This window comes from Herpailurus yagouaroundi, unplaced genomic scaffold, assembly GCF_014898765.1.
Source record: "Herpailurus yagouaroundi ecotype Mexico unplaced genomic scaffold, PumYag 181, whole genome shotgun sequence".
In the NCBI taxonomy this organism is placed as follows: domain Eukaryota; kingdom Metazoa; phylum Chordata; class Mammalia; order Carnivora; family Felidae; genus Herpailurus; species Herpailurus yagouaroundi.
In genome coordinates, this window is record NW_024412412.1 from 1,422,287 (window position 1) to 1,441,946 (window position 19,660).

Below are 19,660 nucleotides of genomic sequence, written 5' to 3' on the forward strand. Positions count from 1 at the left end.
CCCAGTGCCCGTCCGCCAGCCTCCTCCTTAGTGCTGGTCACCCGTCTGGCCCATCCCCCCCACCTTCCTCCGGCAGCCCTCAGTTGCTGTCTGTATAGCTGAGCCTCTTACGGTCTGCTCCCTCTCTGTTGTACCTCATTTTCCTTCGCGCGCCCTGTGTGCAATCTGTCACATTTCCCCGTGTACTTCTCTGACGCGTCCGATTTCTCCGCGCTCACCCAGGCGTACCTCCACGCAGTCGTCCGCCCAGAGGAAGTCGTCTTCCCAGAGGGCTTCCGGCCAGACGGCGCTGGGGACAACGTGCAGTATCTGTGCGAAGAGGGTGAGCACCGAGCTGGAGGAGGAGGAGCAGGACAAGAAGAGAAGGTAACCCCCGCCTCCCCCAGACTGCCTGCAAAGGCCGCGCAGGCCCGCGGAGTCACCGCGCCTCGGGAGGGAGGGCCTGAAGGCCAGAGGGGGGGACAGTGACTGGGCGGCAGCCAGACACACACCCGAGAGAGCCTGGAAGGTCACACTTGCTTCTTTTTCATTCTTTTTTGTTTTTCATTTTTAAATGTTTATTTTTGGGGGGCAGGGAGGAGCAGAGAGAGAGGGAGACCCAGAATCCGAAGCAGGCTCCAGGCTCTTGAGCTGTCAGCACAGAGCCCGACATGGGGCTCGAACCCACGAACTGTGAGACCATGACCTGAGCTGAAGTCGGATGCTTAACCGACGGAGCCACCCAGGTGCCCCGGTGATGCTTGCTTCTAACAAAAGCATAAGCTCCCGCTGCCTGCTTATTCGTCAGTGACATCACCTCAGTGGACCCTAAGAGGATAACTGTCGCAGAAGGGAACGTCGCAGACGGGGCCGCGTGCCGTGTGTGCGTTGCCGCTGGCATCCTGTGTCAGGTCCCGGTCGCCGTCCCACGTGGCACTCGCTAGCTTTCCACGCACAGTGGGATTCTCACATTAAAGCCCTAAGACCTGGCGGTTTGAAGGTCATGTGGAACCTCCACCGACAGCCTCCTGAGCTGCTCAAGCGGGGCAGTGAGGTCGCCGACTCCAGGAAGGCGATCTTCCTGAGACGCGCCAGCATTTCCAGGGGTGTCCGTGGGGAAACCATCGTGAGGGGCCCGTAGACGGCCGTGCCGTGCGTGTCCGGGCACCCAGCTCATGGGGAAAATGTCACGGGCGTGACATGGATTAATAGGGACATCAGTCTTAAAATTATTTCCAGATCAGAGAGGCAGCTGGTGATCTTAGAAGAACAAAATAGTTGGGTGGGTCATGAGTGCTTTATTTCATTCCTGCTGCTTCCCCCCTCACCTCTCCCTCCTACTTCTAGAAAATTTTCTCGAGATCTCTAACACATTGAAAACCTGAAAGAAGAATGAGATTTTGGTAAACAGGTTTCATTTTTGATGAATTTCACGATGGAAGGATCTGTGTAATAAAAATGTACAGCTGAAGAGATTAGCCCTCATTTTTAATCTTTGAATGATCTTTTAAATGCCTTATGGGAATTTTGACACATGAATTTCATTATAAAGTGAGGATTTCTTTTGTAAGAGAATCACTTCAAAATGTGTACGTTAGAGGAGTGCCTGGGGGGCTCCGTCGGTTAAGCATCTGACTTTTGGTCTGATTCGGGTCATGATTTCACGGTTCTTGAGTTCGGGCCCCGCGTCCGGCTCTGTGCTGACAGCTCGGAGCCCGGAGCCTGCTTCAGATTCTGTGTCTCCTTCTCTCTCTGCCCCTCCCCCACTCGCTCTGTTTCTCTCTCAAAAATAAACATTTAAAAAATTTAAAACGTGTACGTTATAAAACTCTGGATTTTCTGGTATTGGATTATTTAAAAAATGGTTCTACCCATAGTTAGGGTTCAAGTGCAGGGAGTGAGAGGACTAGAGCTTTATAAGTTTATGAGCCATTCCTTGTGTCCTTGAACATGCCACAAGAACTCTCCACTCCTCAGTTTTTGAGGGAGTGAAATGGGGGGTAGGTCGACTTCTGTTGATCCGAGAGGTCAGGGATTCACGTGGTTTTGGCGATAATGACTTTGGTGACCTTCTGGCTGTGGGAAATCTTTCTGGGATACATGAGGCTACTCGCCCGAAGTAGGAAGCTGACTCATGGCAGGTATGTGGGTTATAACCCGTGTCTCCCCAGCTCATTTTGTTCCTTACCTCCTACGGCAGAAACTAGTTTCACGCGTGGGACAGATTGATTGGTGCTCGAAAGATGAACCCGTGGGTGCATCCGTTGGAATTACCACTCTATCTTCACGTAAAATAGGAACCCAAGACTCGTTGGGAGCTCTGCACATCTCAGCGTGTCCTCCTGGGGGACACGTGGATTAGAAGTAGCCCTTTCATGCCCCTGCTTCTGTGCTAGTAAAAGACGGGCCTCCGTGCATCACACAGGCTGTCGGTGGGCTTGCAGAAGAGGGACACCTCATCACAGAGCAGCGGAGATGCTCCCTCAGTGGTTGGGGGGAGGGAGAGGGAGTAGGAGAGGGAAGAGGAGAGAGGGAGGGAGAGGGAGAGAGAAGAAAGAAGGGGAGGGAGGGAGGGAGAAGGACAGAAGAGAGAGAGAGAGGGAGAAGGGGCAGGAGAGGCAGGCCGGGAGCGGGCCGGGCCCTGTTGGTCTCACAAAGATGGCACCCGGGCCAGATCAGCCGCACCTCGTTCTCTGCTCCCACAGATGAAAGGAGCTTAATTGTTTGCATCCTCTCTATTTTCCTGGAACACAGGTTTGCTTCCTGTCTGTAGCTGTGGATTCAGGAGGCTTTAACCCAGTCCTAAATTCATTCAGAACAGCAGTCTCCCCAGGAGAACAGGCAGTTTTTATAGGATTCCGCGCAGGAGGAATCTCACGTCGTCTGTGTGGGTGCCTCAGCGTGGGGTGTCAGACCCCTAGGCCGCCAGATGCTGACTTTCTCCCTTTTTCAATGTTTGTTTATTTTGAGAGAGAGACAGTGCGAGTGGGGGAGGGGGAGGGGAGAGAATCCCAAGCAGGCTCCACGCTGTCAGCACAGAGCCCGACATGGGGCTTGAACTCACAGACTGGGAGATCAGAACCTGAGCCGAGAAAGAGCCAGGTGCTTAACCAACTCAACCCCCAGGTGCCCCCTCCCTTTTTAAAAAATGTTTATTTATTATTTTTGAGAGAGAGAGAAAGAGAGAGAGAGAAGGAGAAAGAACACGAGCATGAGCGGGGGAGGGGCAGAGCTAGGGAGACACAGAATCCGAAGCAGGCTCCAGGCTCCGAGCTGTCACCACAGAGCCCGATGCAGGGCTCGAACTCGTGAACCGCGAGATCATGACCTGAGCCAAAGTCCAATGCTCAACCGACTGAGCCCCTGGGCGCCCCAGTTATATTTCAATTTTAACTTTTTGTGTGTTTATAAAAAATAATGCATTTTTGTTTCAATCCCTGAATTTTCTTTTTTTTACATTTTTTTTCGATTTTTTATTGATTTTTGCGAGACAGAGAGAGAGAGAGAGAGAGAGAGAGAGAGAGAGACACGGAACGTGAGCGGGGGAGGGGCAGAGAGAGAGGGAGACACAGAATCGGAAGCAGGCTCTAGGATCCGAGCCGTCAGCACAGAGCCCGACGCGGGGCTCGAACTCACGAACCGCGAGATCACGACCTGAGCCGAAGTCAGACGCTCAGCCGACTGAGCCCCCCAGGCGCCCCCCGCATGGTCTCATTCACGCCTCTTACGCCTGCCCTCGTCACAGCTCTGTGTGGTGCAGGCTCACCAGCGCACAGAGGTCTCGAAGGAGATAAACACAGGCAGACGTGCCCTTTTCGGTGTGTCCTGAGAATAACGTCACCTCTCCCGCAGGTACCAGTCTCTGGTGGCTTCGTATGGAGAAGCCAAGCGGCAGCGTTTCCTCCGGGAGCTGGCGGAGATGGAAGAGAACGTGCACCTGGCTCGCTCACAGGCGCAGCACCAGCTGGACAGATACGCCATTCAGCAGATGGTAGGGGGCCGCCTGCATCTCCGGGAGAGGCGAGGGCCTCGTCCTGGGTGCTCCCGATGCGTTCGCGCGGCCTGTTGGCGGGGCAGGGGCGCTGACGCATCCTTGTCCCCGGGACAGGTGGAGGACAAGCTCGCCGGGGAGAGGCACTCGTACGAGGAGCGGATGCGCAGGGCCCCCGAGATCCTGGTGCGCCTGCGGTCCCACACCGTGTGGGAGAGGATGTCCGTGAAGCTGTGTTTCACCGTGCAAGGCTTTCCCACCCCCGTGGTGCAGTGGTGAGTGCCGTTCCCGGCCCGGGGAGGGCTGTCCTGTTCTCGCCCTCTCTTTTTAATGATGGTTTTTTAACGTTTATTTTTGAGAGAGAGAGAGAGAGAGAGAGAGAGAGAGAGAGAGAAACCTAGACATGGGGCTCAATCAAACGAACGGTGACATCATGGCCTGAGCCGAAATCAAGAGTCAGACTCTTACCCGCCGAGCCGCCCCGGCGCCTGCACTTTCTTGCAGGGATCTGGAAACGGCTGCCTGAGCCGTGCAGTGGGAGATCCACGCGAAGGAAGCACGTGGCACACGGCCCGTCCCGCTGACCACCTTGTGTGAGGCTCCGGGAAAGGCCTTTATAAAAACTCGCAGGGCGTCCGTTATAGATACCACGGCAACGTTTTTCATGTCGGTGCAACAGACTCAGCTGAGTTTTCAGAGGGTTTTTATTTCAGAGAGAGTTCCCTCGGGTGGCCTGTGTTTACACGAGCGGCTCTGCTTTTAACTTGGGAAGGCTTCCCGCTGGAGCTGGGCTGTGGTCGACCGGACCTTAGGAGCCAAGACAAGTCTCCAGGCCCCATATGTGCTTGTCTGTTTCCTCACTTGCTGGAAGTGATAACATTCCCAAAGTTTGTAGCTTGCTGCAAAAACTGTAAGCATTTTACTCACACCCTGGATTGGGGCGCTCAGCCCAGATCAGAAAAAAGGAGCCCATGTGCCAGGGAGACGAGGTCCTGCTGTCCTGCATGGGACAAGGAGGCCAGCTTCCTCGAGTCAGGGTCCAGTGTGGTTTGATCCTGTGGAACTCTCTGGAGAGGCTGGCCCGGAACCCAGCTAACGCTGGCAACATTTCGTTCTCATGGAAGGACTTTTCCTGGATTCCTGACGGAGTCCAAGGAGCCCTGCGGCCCTCGCTGTCATCGGTTGAGGATCGCCCAGACGGGCTGAATCCTACAAGAGCTGCTCTCCCCTAAACAGACAGGCAGACACGGGCCCTAGATCGTCCCCCCCCGGCCACTCCGCTGTGCCCACGGGCCCTGCGTGAAGCTCGCACAGGCAGGGAGTAGCGTCCCGAGGGGGCCGTAAAGAAGGCTGGGACAAAATGCAAAGTCCACTCTGCCTTTGCACTAAAATCAGCATTTCCCTCGTTTAGGTATAAAGACGGCAGTTTGATCTGCCAAGCAGGTGAGCCGGGGAAGTACAGAATCGAGAGCAAGTATGGCGTGCACACCCTGGAGATCAACAGGTAAGGTCTCGGTGGGCCTGGCCACGTGCCCTGGGACACCTGCCCCAAATAGTCAGTGCTGCTCATGCGGGAGAGAAACAGAATTTAAAACCAGGAGGTCGGGTTGCACCCCGTCCCTGTGTGTTCCACGTGCTCTCGGTGGTATTTCCGAGTTAATCTGTGGTAGAAGCTTCCCTTGTTATCCTCGGTGTCGGGCCACAGGGAGGCAAACCCCGTGGTTTTGTCCGGGCCCCTGCTCTGGGAACAGGGCAGGTGGTTTAAGGACAGATGGACACGCTCAGGTGTAAAGGTTATGGTGGGTGCAGAGGATTCCTCCACACCTGTCCGGCCGCGGGGCTGCGTCTCGTACAGGTTTGAGGAGTAGTCCCTCAACCCAGGCTCCTCAAGGAAATACAACTTTTATATTTTTTTCTCAGAAATTGAAAAAAATGTAGGATACAGCTAAGTAAAAGAAAAAAATCATATTTCCCACAGCTGGCATCAGTATTTTGCTGGATGGATAGCGTATCATTTTCCTTACACAACACATACACAGGCATGCACACACACACTATATCCACGTTGACATACGTGATCTAAACAGGTGGTGAGTGTGTGCGTGTAGGACGTCATATCAAGTCCTTTCCAGGAAAAGATAAAGGATCCTAATATAAAGGCAAGAAATCAGTAAGACGTTAGAATATATAACTTTACTGGGTTCACTGTTACCACCCTGTGGAGCCACCATGTCATAATTAGGTTCAGTTTACTTAGAGGTAAAGGAATCCCCAGTAAAATAGCTCCAATGAAATAATTCCCAAGACGACTCGTGGAAGTCACGAGTCAGTACAACGTCACCTTCACCTGGCTGCGTCTTCCAGACGCACTTCTTCCGCCGAGGGGATTCTCTCCTGTTTTGTTGAAAAGCCTTTGTACCTGGGTTCCGTTAAAGAGAAGGTGATTCTGAGGGCGCTCCGTCTGGCGACCAGGGGGTGGGGCCCAGGCCCCTGCCTCAGAAGGGCAGTGGGGTGTGCTCCTCGGAGCGGGCGGGGGCGCGGAGGGACACCACCACGAGGAAGCGTCAGGGGGCGGGGGTCCTTCCAGACCCACCGGCAGGTTTCGTGCCGAAGGCCGGCCAGGCGACGGGACTCACCTGGGGGGCGGTGAGGAGCCCTGTCCGACACGGAGCTGGGGGCTCCCTGAGCTGACGTAGCGGGCTTCCCGAGCATGAGGACGAGGCCCAAGGTTGGAGTTCGGCGGAGGCCGACCCAGGTTGATCCGGGTGGGAGTCTTTGCCGGCTCCCCTCCACCCAGCGGGAAGTCGGTCTCGCCTCCTTTCTGTGCTTTCCTTCGTCGCCCTCGCTGTTTCATCCTCTGCCTCCTGCCCGTTTTCTCCCTCCCTGTTTCCCACTCTGACTTTGAGGAAGAGCCCAGGCGTGAGCCCCCCGGGCACTGGCCACCCAGCACTCAGGACCGCACCGCATGGGGCGCCGGCTGGCTGTCGGCCCCAAGCTGTGTGTCCCCCCCCCCACCCCCCGTCCTCACGCGAGGCCAACTTCCTCGTCAGTCACACGCACCCGGTATGTGCCTCTGGAGGCCCGGAAGGTTCCCCGTCACCTGAACTGTCACTGCACCTACAGATTACTTAGAACAGGTGTTAGAAGATTGTAATGAACATGGAAGCGTCTGACAAGTCATTACCCTGTTTTGCCAGGTAAATATGAGGCTCTTTCAGGAAGCTGGAGGTTCTGGCCTCATGGGCCTACTGGTGCTGTTTATTGACAACCTACTGTGTACCAGGCACTGGTCCAGATGCTTGGGATACAGGACCAAAACTGAGGTCCTCATCTCAGGTCTTATGTGCTGGCATAAGGAGGTGAACCGTAAGCGTAATAAAATGGTGAATTATATAGTAAATCAGGAGGCTGTGGTACTGGGCGTGGGGAATGGGGGTCTCTTGGTGTGGGGGTGGGCTAGGTGGTGGGGTTAAGTGGGGTGGTCAGGCCAGCCCTCCCTGAGAAGACATCTTCTGAACAAGGCTTACAGGAGATGGTGAATGGGATAGACGGGGAGTTGGGCCACGAGGGTGCCAGCCCGAGGCGGCAGCTGCAGCAGAGGCTCCGAGAGGTTGTGTCCCAGCCCCCTCGGGCTGGTCTGGGCTGTGGCCGGCGAGGGACAGGAGGTCAGAGATAGAGCCGGGACCGTGAGGGCCACACGGACGCTGTGGGCCGTGGCAAGGACTTTGAGGGGGGCGGTGGAAGATCTGACCCGTGTCTTGAAAGGGTCTAAAGCCTGGCTCTGAACAGAAGGCAGGGCTGAGTGCTGGTGGCCATGCCGTGGCTGACGAGAAGGGCGTGGGCTCTACACGGGTTCTGGAGAGAGAACGACAGGAAGTGTGACAGATCGGAGGCGGGGTGCTCGTGGAAAGGGGGGCCGCTGAGATGAGCAGGCAGAAGGGGGGCGGGTCTAGGTGCAAGCACGCACAGAGGGTCGGGGTCTCCTTGCCTGGGGCATTGGAATGCCCTGGCCCCTTGCTGCAATTTTCAGAGAATAGTTCTCTCTCCTTTGGTTTCCACGATTCATGAAACTTTAGTGGACGGAGAGCCACGCTCTGTAGAAGGAGAATGTCCACCCTCATTTGGGGGGTGCGTTTGTGCTCAGCGACATCTCTTCTCTGGCCTGGGGTGCGTTGTGGCCGGTGAGGGTTACGAGGGTCAGGCTGACGATCCAGCCAGCTCCCCTCCAGCTGCGTGGGAAGGACAGTTTTAAGAGGAAAAACCACTTTCCACTCTCAAGTATGAAACTTTTAAATTTTTTTTTTTTTCAACGTTTTATTTATTTTTGGGACAGAGAGAGACAGAGCATGAACGGGGGAGGGGCAGAGAGAGAGGGAGACACAGAATCGGAAACAGGCTCCAGGCTCTGAGCCATCAGCCCAGAGCCTGACGCGGGGCTCGAACTCACGGACCACGAGATCGTGACCTGGCTGAAGTCGGACGCCTAACCGACTGCGCCACCCAGGCGCCCCGAAACTTTTAAATTTTTAAAAAATGCTTATTTATTTTTTGAAAGAGAGAGAGAGAGAGAGAGAGAGAGAGAGAGAAAGGGCAGAGAGAGGAGAGAATCCCAAGCAGGCTCCGTGCTGTCAGCACAGAACCCCACGCAGGGCTTGATCCCACGAACCGTGAGATCATGACCTGAGCCGAAATCAAGAGTTGGACGCTCCCCCGACTGAGCCGCCCAGAGGCCCCAAAACGTTTAAATTTATACAGGCTTTGGACCAAACAGACTGATGAATCCTCGAAGGGCCCCGGATGCCGTCGTCCGCAGTTCGTGAACCCAGATGGGCCTGGGTCGGGACCCTCTGGGCAGAGGCAGTGTGAACCTTCTTCAGACACAGAGTGGAGGTGGGGGGGGGCCCCCGCAGCTGCCGCTGGGCTCAGCTGCTCATTCCAGAGTGCTGACCTGCCATCATTTGATCTGTGGCCGCTCCGAGTGGTGGGGAATGTGCTGGCCACGTCTGTTGGGAGGGCAGGGGCGGGAGGAGGGGGGGTTGCAAGCTCTTCCTTCGTGGCCGCAGGAGTGACGTTCACCTCCAGGAATACTCCTTGGCGGCCGTCTGAATTCTTAAAGTGCCGGAAGGGAAGCTTCTGACCCTTTGGTGCTGCTCGAATTCGACGCTATTTTATACGCTCGTAAGATTTTCTCTGGGGACTCATCATGCGCGTCCTGTTTCTTCAGGGAATTTTAATGCTGCTCTCATAGTGTAATGAGAGCGTTTAGAGGGATCTGGCTCCTGTTTTCTTTGTAGCACCGCCCCCCCCCCCCCATGCCTGCTGAGCTCAGCGCGGCTGACCTCCTCTTGCACTTCCTTTAGACTTCCATATGCAAACTCTGATTCGAGTTAAATGGTGAATCCCGCGTAAGGACATTGGGCCAGGGTAGCCAGGGCAGGCCACAGACCACTGAAACATTCGTCTGTCCTCTTTAAACTAGATACAATATCACGAGTCCTTTAAGAGGCAGTTCAGATCAAGACTTTGAGACGCAGAAGTGCCCCCGGGAAGTTTGTACAAACGGGGACCAAAGGAAACCCCCTCTGTTCTGGCAACCTGTCCCAACAGAAAATAAAACCGTTTGCCTCTTGATCACTCGCTTGCAGTTTCTCACAGCGTGAAGGACAGGCCGGAAGCAGGCTCTGCCCCGGGGGGTGGGGGTGGCAGAGGATGGGGAGGGGATTGCCCAATGCCACCTCCCGGTGCGGCCTGGGGGAGGAGAGAGAGAACACAGTCCTGCTGGCCCGTGGGAAGGTTGGACAGAATTTTGAGTTGGGTACAGTCTCCTCAAAATCTGCGTGCCCGGCCCGTCCACCCTCCGCTTCCACGCTGCCCCAGTGCCCCAGACACCGTCCTTCCCGCAGCAGCCCGCACGCAGCACCAGCACGGGGCAGCGTGTGTGAGCAGGACCCCCATACACCCTGGGACGCTTCCTTACGGCCTCTCGATGTCCCGGAGTTTTTTATGCAACATAAAACGTTTGCAAAGGGGAAACGCGAAAGCAACGAGATAAAAGTAAACGTAAGACCAAGTGTCGACTTATCCACAGCCAGCACCTGTGCGGGACGCCCTCCCCGGACGGTTGCAGTAAATCAGGGCGTCTGAATACTTGGGCGTATGGACTTCCTCGCACCCCGGACGAGCACCGTGGACCCTGTTCTGGATAAAGGCACACGAGCACGTACACAATCAGTCTGTGTGTCACCGAGGAAGGTTCCAGCTCCTAAGTACCGGCTTCCTCCTCTCCAGCCCCATCCCTACCGCTAAGTACTAAGTGATAATTGGTCCCTTGACATCCTGTCAGTGCTAATGTGTTAGGGAGTTCCCCTCCGTCTCTTATTCTCGGCTGAGACACGAGCTCAGAATCTTGTAGAAGTTGCTGCCTGGCTGGGTCCTGCCCTGCAGGACTCACCCTGCCCCTTCCTTCCCTTCTCCGAGTTGTTTCCAGGGACTCTGTCACAAGGCGCATTCCCTTCCCCTGTCCCACCCACAGAGAAATGAAAGAGCAATTAATTGCAGTTCTCAAAGCGCTTAGAAGTCTGTTTTGCTTTGTTGGAACGTGAAGGCAGAGGAGAGAACCCGAGTCATGGAGCGAGCAGGGAAGCATCTTCGAACTTGGGTCCAGGAGCTCTGCTAATATGTTTTAATGAATAACGTACGAGCGAGCGACGGTCCTACAAACTACAAATGTTTTCAAATACGTTGTTTTATTTGATTGTCAGAGTCACCTGAGTGAAGGGCAGGTGCACGGTAGACGTACTTGAGAAGTTTAAGGCGGATGCTATCTATCCGTTACAAAGTCAGCAGATGAACTCGTCAGGCAGGTGGAGCGAAGGCGAGGATCTGACGTGACCCGTCTGCCAGCTCGTAATATCCCAGCACCGCTTGCCAAGTGCCTGTGGTTGCTGCACTTTTTAAAGGATCTTTCTTTTTAAACTTTATTTATTTTGATAGAGAGAGAGAGGGAGCACGCTTGTGCGTGATGGAGTGGGGCAGGGGCAGAGAGAGGGAGAGAGAATCCCAAGCAGGCTCCACGCTGTCAGCACAGAGCCCGACTCGGGCTCGATCCCACTAGCCGTGAGATCGTGACCTGAGCTGAAGTCGGACACTTAACCGTGTGAGCCACCCAGGCACCCCTGCCGTACTTTGAAAAACTGCTAAAATATACATTGAAGACAAAATGGGAAGATTTGGTTTGTAAACCACGGGGCACAGCCTGAGGACCACCGGTACGAAGTCCAGGAGGCCAAGGAGACAGGAAAGAGATTCACGGTGCCCGACTGGACAGCGCTAAGTGACCTCCCCATACCTGCTCCCTGAGGACCCGTGTTCCTGTGGCGGCTGGTCTCCCCGCTCTGCACGTGGCGCAGGGTCAGGACACCCTGACCCAGCGGTTCTCACAGACCTCCGTGCTTCTCTCCGTGTGGCCTCGGCTGTGCCGTGCTGTTGCCGGTGGGGGTGCTGCTTGCAGGGGCAGGTGTGGGGCTGATCCCAGACGCAGGATACCCTCCTGTCTGCAGAATGCATTTATGAAAATGAAATGGCTTGGGGCGCCGGGGTGGCTCAGTTGGTTAGGCATCCCACTCTCAGTTTCGGCGCGGGTCATGACCTTGTGGTTCGTGAGTTTGAGCCCCGTGTTGGGGCTCAGTTTCCTGCCTATATCCGTGGTCTCTGTGACATTTCCTGTATTCTGCTGGGAAGCTTCAACTTTTTCCAGATCAGTTTTGGGGGGGGGGGTGCGGAGGGGCTCCAGCCTGGAGAAGCTGGGGTCTGGTGGTTCCTGGGTCACGGTTCTTTCTGGAGGTGGGTGTCCATCATCCCTATGGCCCTGGGGGTGGCTGCCTGGGCTGGGTCCAGTTCGACACCCTCAAAACACCCCCGAGTGGGTGCTTCATATCTGTTCTTTTGGGGCTTGGGAAATACTCTCCCGTCCACATGGGAACCCCGGGTGTGGAGTGAGCTGGAGTTAATTTTCCCGGTGGTGGAGGTCGGGGGGGCCTTCCCATTGGCAAAATAAAGCCACGAATCCTATAGAGGAAGAGAAATTGAGCCAGAGGGGAACATAGACTTCCCCTTGAGAATGCAGTCGAGGAGATCGAGAAGCATCTGTACCACTGTTTTCCTCGAGGACAGGGAAGCCATGGTCTGGGCTCAGACCTTGCAGTGTCTATAATTAACAGCTCGTTCCACAGACAGAGCTGGCATTGTTCTTAAACAAACCACTCACGGACAAAGGATCTGGGTCACACGCGTGGCTTTCGAGGAACCTTGCGCTCAGATTAGGGTCACCGGCCCCTGCAGAACAGTCCCACAGTACATTCAGGGCGTGACCTTGCCTTCTCTCCTCCAAGGGCGAACTTTGATGACACAGCAACATACTCCGCGGTGGCCACAAACGGGTACGGACAGGTGTCGACCAACGCTGCCGTGGTCGTGAGAAGTGAGTTGTCCTCGCGGGGTGCGGGCACGCCTTGGCGCCTCCCGTCCCCCATGCCCTTCAGCGGCTTGTCTTGCAGGGTTCCACGGAGACGAGGAGCCGTTCCGTTCGGTGGGACTCCCTATCGGATGTAAGTCCACTGTTTTCCTTTTTGTGCAGAAAAACGCGTGGCGACACAGCACAGAGTTAAAAAGTCGTTTTCTGAGGGTCAAATCATTTCTTAAAGCCGTGTGTTTGCTGGCACTGCTAGTATGCTGACCGGCTGTCCCCACGTAGCTCTGTGGCTAGGTGGAATTCTGAGACGCTGGTGAAACTGACGGGCCTCACACCTTTGGATTGGGGACAACGCGGAATCCAGATCTTTGACCTGAATGTGTGCTGTTGCCACAGGGCCCATTTATAGCAAACAGCCACCGTCGAGCAGGGTGACGGCGTGTGGCAGATGACGTTCAGAAGCTGGCTCGGGGCCCTGCCTTTAAATGGTGGACGCTCCCTTCCCGCTGTGTGTGATGCCCGTAGCCCCTGTGACTTCGGACCCGGCTCTTCGCTTATCTGTTGGGAAGGTTCTCCCTCTCTGCACTGTGGACACGTGTCTGATGCTGTCAGCTCCTCTGCGGGGCTTGGGGACTGGGGGCCGCCGGTGGGCCCCCTGTTTCCAAGGTGACCTGAGGTGGGCCCCTGATGAGGCAAGTCGAGTGTCTTCCTGAGTCCCAGGGCTGGTGTTGAGCCAGAAGGCCAGGAAGCTGGGGTGGCCCGAGTCGGGTGAGGGTGGAGAAGGGAGCCGTGTCCGGAGCGTCTCCAGGACCAGGACTTGGCAGGCTGACTCAGTGACTTACCATGGCTTTTTCACGGGATGGGAGTGAGGTTTGGGGTTGACCTGACCTTCCGAAAGAATAATCGTGTGATTCCACGGCAGCTTTCGTTTTACCCTGACGGGAGGTGGAGATGTTACAGGTCAAGTGTCGGTGAAGACCTGACTTCAGGTCGGGTGCCCGAGGGGAAAGGCTTTCTGGCAGCCGCTGGACACTTGTGTGTGGTCGGCCCTTGGCCATTTCTGGGTCAGGTATTGGATTGGCTCGTGCCCTTCCCTTGGGGGTTGTTGAAGACCATTAGCAAGCGAGCAGGTCAAGTTCAGAGCCAACAGGTGGAGAGGCAGGGAGGCCTGAGAACGTGTGTGTTGGGGAGACGTCTGACGGTGTCCCCTGGGTTCCAGGGACCATGTGGAGCCCGCTGGGAGGATGGCCCTGAGGCACCGGTGGAGACGGAAGGGACCTTGGGGGCTGTCCCCTGGTCCCGTCCCCCGGGGTTCCTCTGTTGGTTAAAATCGTGTCTGCTTGAGTAAAACCTCTGCGGTATCTGTAACATCCTGATACGCCGTGACATAATAGACGCTGTGCAGTCGGTCACCACCCGTGTTCAGCAGATGTGAATGTGTTGCCACTTTTTTCAGTTGTTTTTAAACAATTGGAGTCCGATTGGCAGAACACAAAGCTAAGCATTTTCAAATGGACACTTCGGTGACCCTCGGGTGTTTTTAGGGAGCAAAACTATCAGGAGTTGAGGAGTCTCCACAGTCCTTCCCTCCTTCCCCTCACCCGTCTTCCTCCAAGAAGAAACCGTCACCTTGAAGCTCCCAGCTCCTTAAAAACATCTTCCCTGCAGGCATGTGTTTCTAAGTCACAGGTGGTTTTTATTTCGAAAATTCACTGTGCACTTTTTTTCTAAAATACTGCCCCCTCCACTAAACAGTGTATTTTTGAGATTCAGTCTCGGTGCCTCTGGATCTGGTTAATTCATTTTGTCTGCAGCGTAAATGGCATTCAGTTGATGAATGTGCCACAGTTCATTCTGACGACGAGAAAGCCCCCCATGTGGGGTCGATGCAGGATTCAGACCCTTTACTCTTACCTGTGGTCCAGTCTCCGGGTTGCCTCCTGTCCTGCCTGTTTCTGTCCCCTCTGTCACAGAGGGTCCGCTCCTCTCCAGGACGGGTCTTCTGGTTCTCTGGGAGTGGGTTAGTGAGCTCAGCTGCCAGGACACGGCCACACGCTGGGGGCCTCAACCTCACGCGTCTACTCACGGATCTCAGAAGTCTGCACACGGAGGAGAGAGAGCCCGAGCGTCTGCCTGTCCTGATAAGGATGCTAGTCCCATCACGGAGCCCACCCTCATGGCCTGATCTAGAACTCCTCCCCTCCCCAAGACCCCACCTCCTCATACCTTCTCTCTGGGGCTTAGGGCTTTGACACGTGACTTTGGGGGACACCAGTCTATCCCTTCACGCACCTCTCTCGAGGACGGGATGTGTGATGGTGGATTGGGGGACTTTTGCGGTCATGGCCTGCTGTGCACCTGCTGGGCTGGGAATGGCTGCGCCTGCCGCCGTAACGCAGTCCCGCTCTCTCTGCGCAGTGCCCCCTTCGTCCGTGATCCCATACATGCACTTTGACGTCCAGTTTCTGGAGAAATTTGGAGTCACCTTCAGGAGGGAAGGCGAGACTGTCACTCTCAAGTGCACGCTGCTGGTGACGCCGGAGCTGAAGAGGGTGCAGCCGCGTGCCGAGTGGTACCGAGATGGTGAGTGTGATGTGGGGACAACCCCCCGACGGGGGACACCCCTGGGCGTTCGTGTCCCCGCCGTGGTCGCTGCAGACAGCACGGCAAGCAGGGAGACCGGGGAGAGCCGGGAGCCTGCCACGGACCCCGACCTTCACCCCGGCGTGTGAGAGCTTAACGGGGGTGCCCGAATTTAGAGGAGGCACAGGAGATCTTTATAGCTGCCTAAGAAGGGTCTTTCTGGGGTTAAGAAGAAGCGAGGTGTCTGTGTCTTTATGTTCCTCCTTGGCTAAAACAACCCCCGCCATTTATTGTGTGTTGGACTGTGTGTTGAATGTGACACCCTTCTTCCACGCGGACCCGAGACGGGGATGGGGTTGTGGCTCCCTGCGACGGGTGGGCGCTGCGACAAGGGGCTTGTTCAAGGTGCTTCCTGCGCAGCAGGACTGGGGCAGACGCCGCGCTCCTTCCCAGCGTGCACAGCTGTCCTGCGCGGTGCAGGGACGGTGCGAGAGGGTTTTCCTTCATCGTGTCTGCCCTGGGGCTCCTAACGGAAACCGGTTTTCTGTGCAGCCAGTGCGACTGGCCTGCTTATCTCTTCTTGGGCCCTAACACTGTGCAAAAGATGACAAGGACATAGGCCAGCCTGCCCACAAGGTATTTATAAACAGCTGCAGGAAAATAGAAGCATAAAGCCGTGTCCTTTTGAAGTGTAAGAAATGTCCCAGAACGTGACGCTTCGCCAAATACACGGCAGGGACCACGTGTCCAGTCTGAGCGGAGCCGAGGGAGGGAGGGGGACACTCTTTGTGGTGACAGACGGGATTTAATTTACCCTCTGTAGCTCTAATTTAAGACAGGAGGTCTAACTTGAGTCCCAAGATTCTAATTTACTTCTTCTGTGGAGAATGACATAGGTTTGAGGAAAGTTTTCATTATGTCCCCGGAGGATAGTGATGTCAGCCTTGGAGGGTTTCCTAGTGACGGGGAAGCGCCTGGCATCCGGGTGACGCGGCACTTTCCTGGCCTTGACCTGTGTGCGGAGAACTTGTGCTCGGAGCCAGTGCCTGGCCTGTCCCCATGGCGAGCTGGGGCCTTGTGGCATTAGGGGGCTTAGCTGTGCCAGACGCCCCGCGTGCACAGTCACGGTAAGATCTTCACGGGCTTTAGTACTCAAGAGGGAACCGGTAGAGACTTATCAGTGGCTTATTTGTAGACATTAAAATGCAAGGAGATTTTGGGGTTTTTTTTTTACCCTTTAAAATTAATGAGCTGTGAGGCTCCAGGTGGCTGGTAAACCCCAAGGTGATGTCAGCCCGAGGAATGCTATCCTCCGTGAGGCACGGCAGGTGCACCGTGCAAACGGGACGCGTGGAATTGGGGACACAAGTTGAGATGGATTAGAACTCTAATCTAACAGGAGGAGGGAGAACCAAGTTTACTCCTATTAAAACCCGAGACCCACCCTTGGGTGTGATTTGCACTTGAGGCCGATTTGGCAAGTCCTGAGATGCTTACGGAGCCCGTGGTGGGGTGGGCCTCTGGTCGGGGGACTGGCTCCTGGCTAGACATGCCACTCCAGCTGATGGGCCCTGGTCTTAAACACATGTGACTGCAAGCAAGTCACATGCGTACGTGCTGTGCATTCCCTATGGCGCGTGAGGGACTTTGTGGGGACAGACAGGTCCTTGGGAGCACGAGCCACGACAGGATCCTGCCGGGAATAGCCTGGTGTCTTAGTCCGTCCCGGCTGCGCTGACAGAAATACCACGGCCGGGCGGCTTACACAGTGGACGGACCTCCCACACTTCTGGAGGCTGGAGGTCCAAGACCCGGGTGCCCGCAAGGGTACTGGCTTGCAGACTGGGGAGCCTTCCCCCTCCACTCCAATGACTTGATCATCCTATCTCACTCACTTCTTTCTGGAGTGTTACATTTTAACGTATTTTGTATTAAATCACGTTATATTTTTATATTATATTTATATTTATATTATACTTCCTGTGTATCAGGTACTGTGCTAGTTCCTCTGGATAAGAGAGAAAAAGTGATAAAATATTTTAAACTTTCTATTTTTATGATACTTAAAATTTTTTAAAAATATGTTTTATTTTTATTTGAGAAAGAGTGTGAAGGGGAGAGGGGCAGAGAGTAGGGGAGAGAGAGAGAGAATCCCAGCAGGCTCCACGCTGTCGGGACAGAGTGCTGCTGAGTGGGGCTTCGCCTCTTGGGCTCCAGGAATGGAAAGTCCTACTGTGTGCAGCAGGGTACTTTATCGGGCAATGCACTCCTGAGCCTGCCAGTCAAGCCTGAGACAAGCCTGTTTTTAAAATGGAAAATACACAAGTAACTTTTTTCTTATACAAATGTCGTGTTTAGGGGCGCCTGGGTGGCGCAGTCGGTTAAGCGTCCGACTTCAGCCAGGTCACGATCTCACGGTCCGTGAGTTCGAGCCCCGCGTCGGGCTCTGGGCTGATGGCTCAGAGCCTGGAGCCTGTTTCCGATTCTGTGTCTCCCTCTCTCTCTGCCCCTCCCCCCGTTCATGCTCTGTCTCTCTCTGTCCCAAAAATAAATAAACGTTGAAAAAAAAAATTTTTAAAAAAATAAAAAAAAACCACAAATGTCGTGTCTGTTTTTTGCAAAAAAAAAAACCCTAAATTGTAATTTTTCTCACCCTAAAATTACTCTTCTTTAGAAATTTTTTTCTTTTTAATGTTTATTTTTGAGAGAGGGAGAGAGAGAGCGCGCACAGAAGCAGGGGAGGGGCAGAGAGAGGGAGACACAGAATCGGAAGCAGGCTCCAGGCTCTGAGCCGTCGGCACAGAGCCCGACGCGGGGCTCGAACTCACGAACCATGAGGTCGTGACCTGAGCCGAAGTCAGACGCCCAACCCACTGAGCCACCCGGGTGCCCCATCCCCAAAATTACTCTTACCACTTGGCTGTAGAATATATCTTGTATGTGTACATACATGTTAAAACAGGGAAGATACATTCACTTACAATTCTCCTTTTCTTCATTTCACAAAAGGCCACACCGTGTCTCCGTGACATTAGTTGTTTGATGTCATTGGCTCTGGGCACCGTATCCCATTGTAGAATGGTCCGTGTTTGTCCTCGGTCTCTGGGCTTGAGTTGGTCTTTATTTTTCCCATTAGGAACAATTCTGGTTTTTTTTTTTTTTTTTTTTTAGAGCTTATTTATTTTGAGAGAGAGGGAGGGAGGGAGCGAGCAGGGGAGGGGCAGAGAGAGAAGGAGAGAGAGACTCCTAAGCAGGCTCTGTGTTGCCAGCACAGAGCCCGATGTGGGGCTTGAACCCACGAGCCGTGAGATCGTGCCCTGAGCCGGTCAAGAGTCAGGTGCTTAACTGACTGAGCCCGCCAGGTGCCCGGGGACAGTTCTTGAATGAAATTGTCACCCCCTGGGACACGTTCTTGGAACTTGTGCTTGTGCCCCAAATGGTGTGCCTGTCCTAAGACTCACCCCGTGTGGCTGTCCTCCCCTGCGAGGCGGGTGGCGGGGTCTCTCTGCCCTTCCCAAGTGTGGATGTAGCCAAATTAGGAGGCGGACGAGGATCGCTCGTTCGGTGTTTCCTTGATTTCCAGAGTGGGTGTTCTTCGCCGCTTGTGGTTTCATCTGTTCTTTTTCCGCAGCCGCCTTTTTCATTTCACGGCCTCTGATGGATGGTTTGTCGGTGCTTGTACTTTCTTTGCTCAGGTGCATGGGCGGGGTCTTTCCCAGGCCAGCTTTCCACCCAGGAGAGTGTTACCTGCGAGGAAGCCGTGGCCGTGGCCGTGGTTAGACCACGTGGTTAGACCACGTGGTTAGGTGCGGGTGGGGCGGGGCAGGCAGACAGCAGTCACACGGCCGGGAGCTCTGAGCCCAGGTCGACCCGCCGTCCCCGCGGAGACGCGCCGGGTGTCTGCGCACCCCCAGTGCGGGCCTCGGTCCTGTCCTGAGGATGCCCCCGTCCTCCCGACGGGCCGCCGTGTGTGCTCCTGGCGTGTCACACGCCCTCGGGTCGTTGTGAGGCTGAGGCTCCCTTCCTCTGTGTCCCGCCGCCCGGCCAGGACACGTTGTCCACTTTGATCGTCCGATCTCCTTGACGGTTCCTGAGGCGATCCCGTGTTGCACGCTCTTTCAGATGTGCTAGTGAAGGAGTCCAAGTGGACCAAGATGTTCTTCGGCGAAGGCCAGGCCTCCCTGTCGTTCAGCCACCTGAACAAGGACGACGAGGGTCTGTACACCTTGAGGATTGTGTCCAGAGGGGGCATCAGCGAGCACAGCGCCTTCCTGTTTGTCTGCGGTACGTGGAGCCTCCAGGGGCGAGGGGGGCACAGTCAGGGCGTGAGCGCGGGAGGCTGGGACCTCACAGGGGCTAGGCCGGAGCAGGTGCGTGTGTGGGGTCACTCACTCTGCTCCTCGGAGCCTCCTGACGTGACGCGAGCGTTCCCTGTCCTGCGTGTCAGCTCCTGTCCTGACAACGAGTCCCCGACTACACTTGGGAACAGATCAGAGTCTCCGTTTTTGTCTCTCCGTTGATAAATCGATAGAATCTATGAGACGGCTTTCCAGCATGAATACGCCTGCGTTACTAATTCTCGAGAGCGTTGCAGAGCCGAGGGGGCCCCGGAGTAGGGGGCTCCAGGGGGGCGCCCC

General features: G+C 55.2%; 1 protein-coding gene across 2 annotated transcripts in view; it reads left to right on the plus strand.

Moving 5' to 3' along the window:
* Positions 1 to 19,660, plus strand: part of MYOM2 (myomesin 2) — a 73,662-nt gene that overhangs the window by 7,361 nt on the left and 46,641 nt on the right. For both annotated transcript variants that reach the window (XM_040489802.1, XM_040489803.1), the window contains exons 3-10: positions 223 to 366; positions 3,832 to 3,970; positions 4,088 to 4,245; positions 5,382 to 5,474; positions 12,361 to 12,449; positions 12,526 to 12,576; positions 14,859 to 15,023; positions 19,146 to 19,307. In XM_040489802.1, the coding sequence (XP_040345736.1) occupies positions 223 to 366; positions 3,832 to 3,970; positions 4,088 to 4,245; positions 5,382 to 5,474; positions 12,361 to 12,449; positions 12,526 to 12,576; positions 14,859 to 15,023; positions 19,146 to 19,307 (1,001 nt within the window). The remainder of the gene's footprint in view (positions 1 to 222; positions 367 to 3,831; positions 3,971 to 4,087; positions 4,246 to 5,381; positions 5,475 to 12,360; positions 12,450 to 12,525; positions 12,577 to 14,858; positions 15,024 to 19,145; positions 19,308 to 19,660) is intronic.